Source organism: Carya illinoinensis, chromosome 7 (assembly GCF_018687715.1).
Source record: "Carya illinoinensis cultivar Pawnee chromosome 7, C.illinoinensisPawnee_v1, whole genome shotgun sequence".
In the NCBI taxonomy this organism is placed as follows: domain Eukaryota; kingdom Viridiplantae; phylum Streptophyta; class Magnoliopsida; order Fagales; family Juglandaceae; genus Carya; species Carya illinoinensis.
The window spans coordinates 4931006-4939099 of record NC_056758.1 but is presented as its reverse complement, the minus strand read 5'-3'; the positions used below and the strand labels follow the sequence as shown (position 1 = coordinate 4939099).

General features: G+C 36.3%; 1 protein-coding gene across 1 annotated transcript; it reads right to left on the bottom strand.

Annotated features, from left to right (window-relative positions):
- Window positions 1–5016: 5016 nt before the first annotated feature.
- On the bottom strand, window positions 5017–6448 carry LOC122314810 (F-box/kelch-repeat protein At3g06240-like). Its single transcript, XM_043130418.1, has one exon. The coding sequence runs from the start codon at window positions 6368–6370 to the stop codon at window positions 5279–5281; it is 1092 nt and encodes a 363-aa protein (XP_042986352.1). The 5' UTR covers window positions 6371–6448; the 3' UTR covers window positions 5017–5278.
- Window positions 6449–8094: the final 1646 nt, after the last annotated feature.

The following is an 8094-nucleotide window of genomic DNA, read 5'->3' as shown; positions in this document are numbered from 1 at the left end:
TATGGTGCTATACAGTTACGTGACCAAAAAGGGCTACCAGAAACTGAAGGCAAGAAATTTGGTGAAACTGGTGAAATTTTGAATGTAGCAAGAAAAAAAGGAGGAGATAAAATCTAAAAACATTGACCTTCTACCCACTCAACTACATGGAAGGAAATATATATATATATAAAGTGAAAATGGTTGGATTTCCAACTGGTCTATCAAAATCTGTTTTGATCAATGATGAGATGCAGAAAAAGCCCCCCAAACGTTGCCGAAATGGGTCTTACACATGTCAGGCCTCGAGGTTTAATAAAAGAGATAGTTGCAATGGTGTTTTAAATGCTGGCGGTTTAAAAGACAGTAGAATGAAAGGTCTTATTTTGAAGGAGCAAATGGAGGCCAAAGCAGTAAATGGTCAGGGGCAGAAGCGAGTTCCAAGGGCAGATGGAAGAGAAAAGCCAGGAATCAAGGTGGTGCAGATCAATTTCAAACGGAAAATACTAGTCTTACCGCTAGTTTCTACCAATGGATTCTACCGCTATGTTTTTTTTTTTTGTTTTTTTTTTTTATTATTTTTTTTAACTTAATGATTAAGTAAGAGCTTTTTAATAATATTGTATTTTTTTATTTTTTAAAAAATATTTAAATGTATTAAAAAAATACATGTAAATAAGTATAAAAAAAATAAAAAATTTTAAACCATTAACAAGAGCCCCAGCAGTGTGTGTAGCACCGCCCATTTCAAACCCATGTCTTTTTTACTAATTAAAAAATATCTTGTTTATTTTTAATTGATGATGATGAAGATGGAGTGACCAGGGAAAGCATTAAGGGTGATTTGGAGGATAAAATGATAGATATTCTATTCAATCGGCAGAGGCTGCTAATCAACCTCGATGAGAGCCATGACAATATTAAATTGGAACTATCGAGAACTTGAGAACCCTCAAATAATTCAGGATCTTTACCTACTGGTAAAGGATAAGTGCCCTAAGGTGGGTTTTCTTAATAGAAACTTTCATGAAAACAGATAAGTTAGAGATGGTGAGGAGGAAAATTGGCTTTGATGGTTGTTTTGGGGTTGATCCAATTGGTAGAAGTGGGGGGCTTAGCTATCATATGGAAGGCTAAGATTGACTTTGAACTGTCTAATTACTCTTTGAGACATAGAAGTGGGTGGGTCTATGATAAGGGACAAAGGTCTAGATGGTTGATGACTGGATTTTATGGTTATTTCGAAGCAGGTCAAAGGCAATTTGTCTTGAGATTTAATGTCAAGGCCATCCTATGAACTATCCTTGGTGCATTATTGGGAATTTTAATGAGATTTTAGTGCATAATGAAAAGTGGGGAGAAGGGGCAGAGACAGATCTGAGAGTCAAATGGGGTCTTTTAGAAAGGCATTAGAAGACAATCAATTGCATGACCTAGGCTATAATGGAGATAATTTCACATGGAGTAATAAGCAAGGAGATGGAAGATTTACTAAGGAGAGGTTGGACAGAGCAGTTGCAAATCTCTATTGATAAGATATGTATTCTTCTATCAAGGTAGAAAATTTTGTTGCAAGGTGTTCAGACCATAAACATATTATTTTGTATGTACAAAGGGATCAGTTTAGAAGATGTAGCAGGAAAAAGCTTTTTGGATCTAAATCTTGGTGGTCTAAGGATGAGGAGCGTAGAAAGATAATCTAGACAAAGGGTCTTTTGGAAGAGTACAAGCCTCTCTAAGGGTGTGCAGTGATACTCTTTCAAAATGGAGTAGAAATAGAATACAAGACAATGAGAAATAGATAAGAGAAAAGTCTGATAATTAAGAGCCTACAAGATAATAAAGGTGATTAGAATATTGATTTGATAAAGAAGATGCAAATTGGAGTTGGGAAGTTATTAGAATAAGAAGATATTAAATGGAGACAAAGAGCAAAGAGGAACTGGTATCAACATGGCGATAAAAACACCAGATTTTTTCATGCATGTGCAACTCAAAGGTATAAGAAAAATTAGATTGTGGAGATTAAGGATTCACAATCAATTATAGAACAGATTAGGGGGATATTCAAAAGGCTTTACAAGATCATTTTCTAGAGGTTTACAACTCTATAATCCCTACAGAAGTAGCCATACATAGCTGCTTATTAAATCTAGAATGTAGAGTAACAAAGGGGATGGATGAGGCTTTACAGCAGGAGTTCACTAGGATGGAGGTGTAGGAAGCTCTAAAGCAGATGTCCCCTTTAAAATCCCCAGATCCTAATGGATTTGGAGCATGTTTCTATCAAGAATAATGGAGCTTAATAGGTGATGATGTAAGTTCTACTGCCTTAAACTTTCTAAACGGGGGATAGTTTGATAATGACATTAATTTTAGATATCTTGCCTTAATTCCTAAGGTAAATGGCCCTTTATCTGTTGGTGATTTTCGTCCAATAAGTTTATATAATGTTTTATATAAAATCATTGCAAAAACTTAAGCAAATAGATTGAAAAAGACACTTCTAGCAATTATTTCTTACAATTAGAATGCCTTTATCCCTGGGAGGTTGATCACAGACAATATACTTATAGCCTAATAGCATATAAAGGCAGACTTTAAAATTAGATATGCATATAATAGAGTAGAGTGGGTGTGTTTGAAGGCTGTGATGCAGAGATTAGGTTTTGAAGCTAGATGTATAAACCTCATCATGTAGTGTGTGACTTCTGCTCAATATGCAGTATTAGTAAATGGGCAACCAGGTAGTAATATAATTCCTACAAGAGGACTTAGGCAGGGAGATCCACTTTCTCCCTACTTATTTCTTCTATTTGCTAAGGGATTTAGTTCTATGATTACTAATGCAAACAGAGTTGAGGATGTCAAAGGAGTCTCAGTTGTAAGGGGGACCAATATCAGTCATCTTATGTTTGCAGATGACTATATATTATAATGTAAATCCAAGGTGCAGGAATGGAAACATGTGAAATACGTTGGACAGATATGGAAAGGCTTCTAGGCAGAAATTTAATAAGCAGAAAACCTCTGTATCTTTTAGTTCAAATACAAGCACGATAATAAGAGATAAATTAGTATAGGAGACAGGAGCTAAGGTTAGCGGGGATTATGAGAAACGCTTGGGCTTACCTACAGTTGTTGGAAGATCTAAATATAAATCTTTTAGAGGGATTAAAGAAAGAATATGAGAGAGGATCAATAATTGGAAAAACCACTTCTTATCTCAGGCAAGGAAAGAAGTTTTGATCAAAGCTGTACTACAGGCTATACCGACATACGTTATGAGTGTTTTCAAGCTCCCAAAGAAGCTTTTTCAAAAAATCTCAGCACTAATTGCTAGGTTTTGGTGGGGACATATGAAGCATGACAGGAAAGTTTAGTGGAAAAAGTGGAGTAAGATGGATATATCAAAGAATGTAGGAGGGATGGGGTTTAGATATATAGAAAGCTTTAATTATGCTATGTTAGCAAAACCGTTTTGGAGATTAATGACCAACCCTGAATCATATGCAGCAAAAATCATGAAGGAAAAATACTACAAATATGGTACTATTTTGAATGCCAAATTAGGTGGAGGTCCCTCACTTGTATGCAGAAGCATTTGGGAGTCAAAAACTCTGATTTGTGAGGGAATGAGATGGAGAGTGGGAAATGGTAAAAGAATAAAGATCTTGGGGGATAGATGGTTGCCAACTCCAACTTCTTTTGAAGTCCAATCTCCAGTGAAATTGTTGAATAAAGAAGCAACTGTGGATGTATTGATAGACAGCTCTAGAGGATGCTGGAATTATAATCTTATAAAAGAAGTGATGAATGAAATAGAAGCAGAAATAATACGTGGTCTACCCTTAAGTAAGACGGGATCGATGACAAAATGATTTGGGGCCCTAGTAAAAATGGCTCTTTCTCGATTAGAAGTGCCTATTATCTTGCTGTTGAAATTAAAAAAATAAGTTCAGAAATGGCAACTTCAGATGTATGGGCAGATAATCTAAGCTTTGTTCAGAAATGCCGCAAAGAAGATGATTTCTACAATATATGGGTGGAGCTGGTTCAGGCTACAGAAAAAGGAACTGGACGAAATGGCTTGTGGTTTGAGGAAGCTGTGGCACAGGAGAAACAGATTGGTGTTTGAAAATAAGTTCTAGTCCTAAGGCAATTTTACCTGCTGCAAGATTGAATTGAAATAGTTTATGCAAGCTAATGAAACAACTAGTGATTCTGTAGCAGGTGAAGGTGCTGTCAATAGAGCTAAAAGATGGCAAAAACCAGGGAATAATATCTATAAAGCTAATTGGGATGTGCTGCTATTGATGTGGAGAAAGTGAAAATGGGGGTTGGGATTGTAATAAGGATACTCATGGGGAAACAATGAAATTCATGCTTTATGAAGGTCTTTGGTTTTCTGTTCTGAGAAGGGGTTAGCGGAGGTTATTTTTTAAGGTGATGCTTTGTCAGTTATCAAAGATGTGCAAAAGCATGAAGAGAATTGGGCATGGTATGGCCAGATGATTGAAGACATAAAGCATGTACTAAGTGGAAGACCAAGCTGGAGAATTCAGTATGTCCCCAGAGAAAGAAACTTGGCAGCACACAGATTAGCTAGATATGATCTTGCTTTTGAGGAGGAGATTGTGTGGTTAGAAGATGGTCCAGATTGGATTAAAAACTGTATTCATCTAGAAAAAACAATGTATTGGTTGACTATTTTTTATGAATGAAGTGAAGTTGATTTCAAAAACAAAAAAAAAAAAATGCAGCAGAGCGATGAGGAGATCAATAAGGTTACACTACTTTTCTCACAATAAAATCAGCAACAAAAATCCTTCTCGACATTTTCCAAAACTAGAAGGTCCTCAACTCTCAACATTTTCTAATAGAAAAGCTAATCAAATTTGTGTCACTTTCTTAAGTCTCCATTTTCCCCTTAAATATCCATTCCGTCTGCAATTTTTACGAAATAAGCAAGAGAAAAGAAAAACCCGAGAAAGAACAATAGAGATGTAGGTAAAGAAAGCAGCAAATGAGATCCAGTTGAGACAAAATAACCATTTTCATTTTAAAATAAATAATGCAAGTTCACTAAAGCAGAAGCTGGATTACCAATTCGTGGCTACTCTATTATGTACCGACAACAAAAAAAGTCATGCTTTTGGTCAAATATAAAAGAACAATATCTATCCCCGAAAATCTTCTGTACAAGTGAATATTGAGGTTTAGAGACATCAAAGTTTTGCATTTCATTTAATTAAGGATAAACATAACAGCATTTGAGTGCCCATCATGCGTATCATAATTAGTTGGGTGAAAGTAAACTCTCAAAAAAGACAGCTGCTTCACAACTAGCTATGTCACTGCTCAACATAAAGCGTTCAAGAATCGCTCCATCATGATCAGTCCTTATTAACTCCTTTCCCATGTATATTGCCTCAAGCTTCTCAGCTCTGGGAAAGCATAGCGGGATTAGACTACATCTGCAGTTGATTAGATCGGAATGCCGAACTTCAAACATTGGCGCCCATGATTCCTGCACTCCGTATTCCTGCATTACCCATATCTCAAAATGGGTAGAGCTATAACACCAACGACAAGTAAGACAAAGACGCCCTCCAAGATTCATCAAAGAATAGAAAATAATCTCCTCATGGTGATCGTCATACTGCTGGGGCATCGGCACCTCCCAAAACTCCTCCTCAGCTAAATCAAACGCAGCGATTGTCTCAGTATAATCTTCGAGTAAGACTTCCCAATGCAGAGTACCATTGCAGAAGATCCCTGCCGAGTCGTTAAAGTCAAAAAAGAAATCTTCAATAGTTTTCCAGGAGTTTCTTTTCGACGAGAAGACCCTGCCTTCATATGATGGGAAAAGGCCCAAAACGACCTTATAGTCTTCAGCGGATGAATCATAGCCGAAACCATGAACACGTATCTCACGATCGGGTGGAGTTTCAGGGGGGTCAGGCAACTTTCTGCGGGATCCGGTTGATGGATTCCAAATATAGAAACCCTCATTCTGTGAGAGTGAGACGCAAACCAAACCATTGCAAGAACCTACAATCTTAAAAGCACGACCCTCTTGCTTAAACGGGAAAAAGAGTTCTCTCACAGCAGAACCGTCCCACAAAGGTGCATCGGTTTCTAGGGACCCAAATCTCAGAGGGGTTGATAACAGGAGTCTTTGGGTGTGCTCGGATGCTCGGTCGAAGTGCGATTTAGCGAAATGGGGATCGGAAATTAGAAAAAGCCATCGTTTAGAAACGCACCTGAATCGGACCAAAGATTTGACGGGCAAACGCAAGAGTATTTCTAGTATCAAGTCTTCGGGAAGATTCTTCCTAGTCCTCAGCATTGCCGCCTTTTTTCTTCTGAGCGGCATCGCCGCCTTCATTCTTCAGTAATTTTTTCTTGCGAATGGCCCTACGCTCGCCATTAAGAGCAGCACCAGACTTGCAACTTGATACTCAGAGAATTCTTATTTATAAAACAATAATAATAAAAATAAAATAAAATAAATACTCACAGAATTCCGAATGGCTTATTTAAATGTTTAATTAATTAAAATCTAATTTTTTAATTTTAACTGGCTATTTTTACACTACATCGTATCTCAATCTATTTATTCATTATTTATATTATTTTTTATTTTTTATTCATTTTAAATATGTTCTCTACCTACGTATAAATTTATGATATTCTCGTATCTTCTTAATAGTTTTTATATTTTAATGTGATTGCAATATCTCTTTTATTTTTTTATTTAGAAATATACTTGACTCATTCATGAAAGCGAAGTTACAACTATGACTGATACAATTACAAATCAACTACTCACAATTAGATCTCCTTCAATACATAAATTTTTTTATGATTAGTATGATCTTAACTTCTATAACTCTCTACAGACAACCGTATGAATGACAACACTCTACTTAAAATAGAGATTTCATCAATGTTTTGAATATCGTACCGGATGTCGTACTGGTCAAGGCATTTGAATGAAATATTTCGATACCGGTACTGTTTCGTATACCGTTTCGGGATAGTCGATATATAAATAAATTATATATATAAATATATATTAATTATATTCTAAAATAATAATCTATATATGAATAAATTATACATAAATACACATATATATATAAATTATAAATAATCTAGTTTGAATTGGAGGTCAAAAAATAAGCTTTTAATTTGAAGAAATGAAGAAAAAAAAAGTAAAGGCTGAAATACCGACAAGTACAGGCCAAAATATCGGCTGGTACGACTGGTATTTAGACTGATATAAAACAGGTACAATTTCTATACTGGACCAATGGTCGATACAGCATGTACCAACCGTACCGGTACGATATGAAATTAAAAAAAGTGGATTTCATCCCCCACCCTCCAGAGGTGGAAAGAGCTTCTAAACCTCACCCACCAGGAAAGGACTTTCACTCTATGGACAAAATATTCAAGACACTATTTATTTTTCTTTTTCTTTTTTACCTAAACAAAAGCAAATAACAAAAATAAAAAATAAATGTGAAAATGACGAATTACAATTTAAAAAATTATAAATCTACATTTTCATTCTTGCAGGAAAAAAAATAAAAAAGTAAATAGATTGTGATGGTCAGGTCTGAATTGTGATGGGCATGTAGGGACACACGCCATCTTAGAAGTGTAGCTGACGGTCGGATTTGAAGAAATCGAGGACTTTGGTCTCAGAAATGCCCTGCATAGCGTCAGCAGAAACTTTTCCATGCGGTGGCGTGTGGAATTTACGTGCACTTTGACCCACGTGTGTGACTCACGCGCCACTCCATTCGACAAAATTCTTCACATGTCTGAAGGATCGGCAGCTTGGGAATCCTACGGTGGGGCGCATGGTGGTTGTTGGGCTTCGAAAATAGAAGATTGGCATTTCGCCACACTTTGGACGGAAAACATAACAAAAAACTAGAGGGACAAAAAAAAAAAGGAAAGAAGAAGAAGAAAGAAAAAAAACCACTACGCATTGTTCAGTCTAAACAGATGGTGGCAGGGAAAGAGGAGTCGAAGCTTCACTCTCCCTTCTGGCCTTTTTTGCTAGAGGTGAGACAAAGAGAGAGAGAATTAGGGATGCAA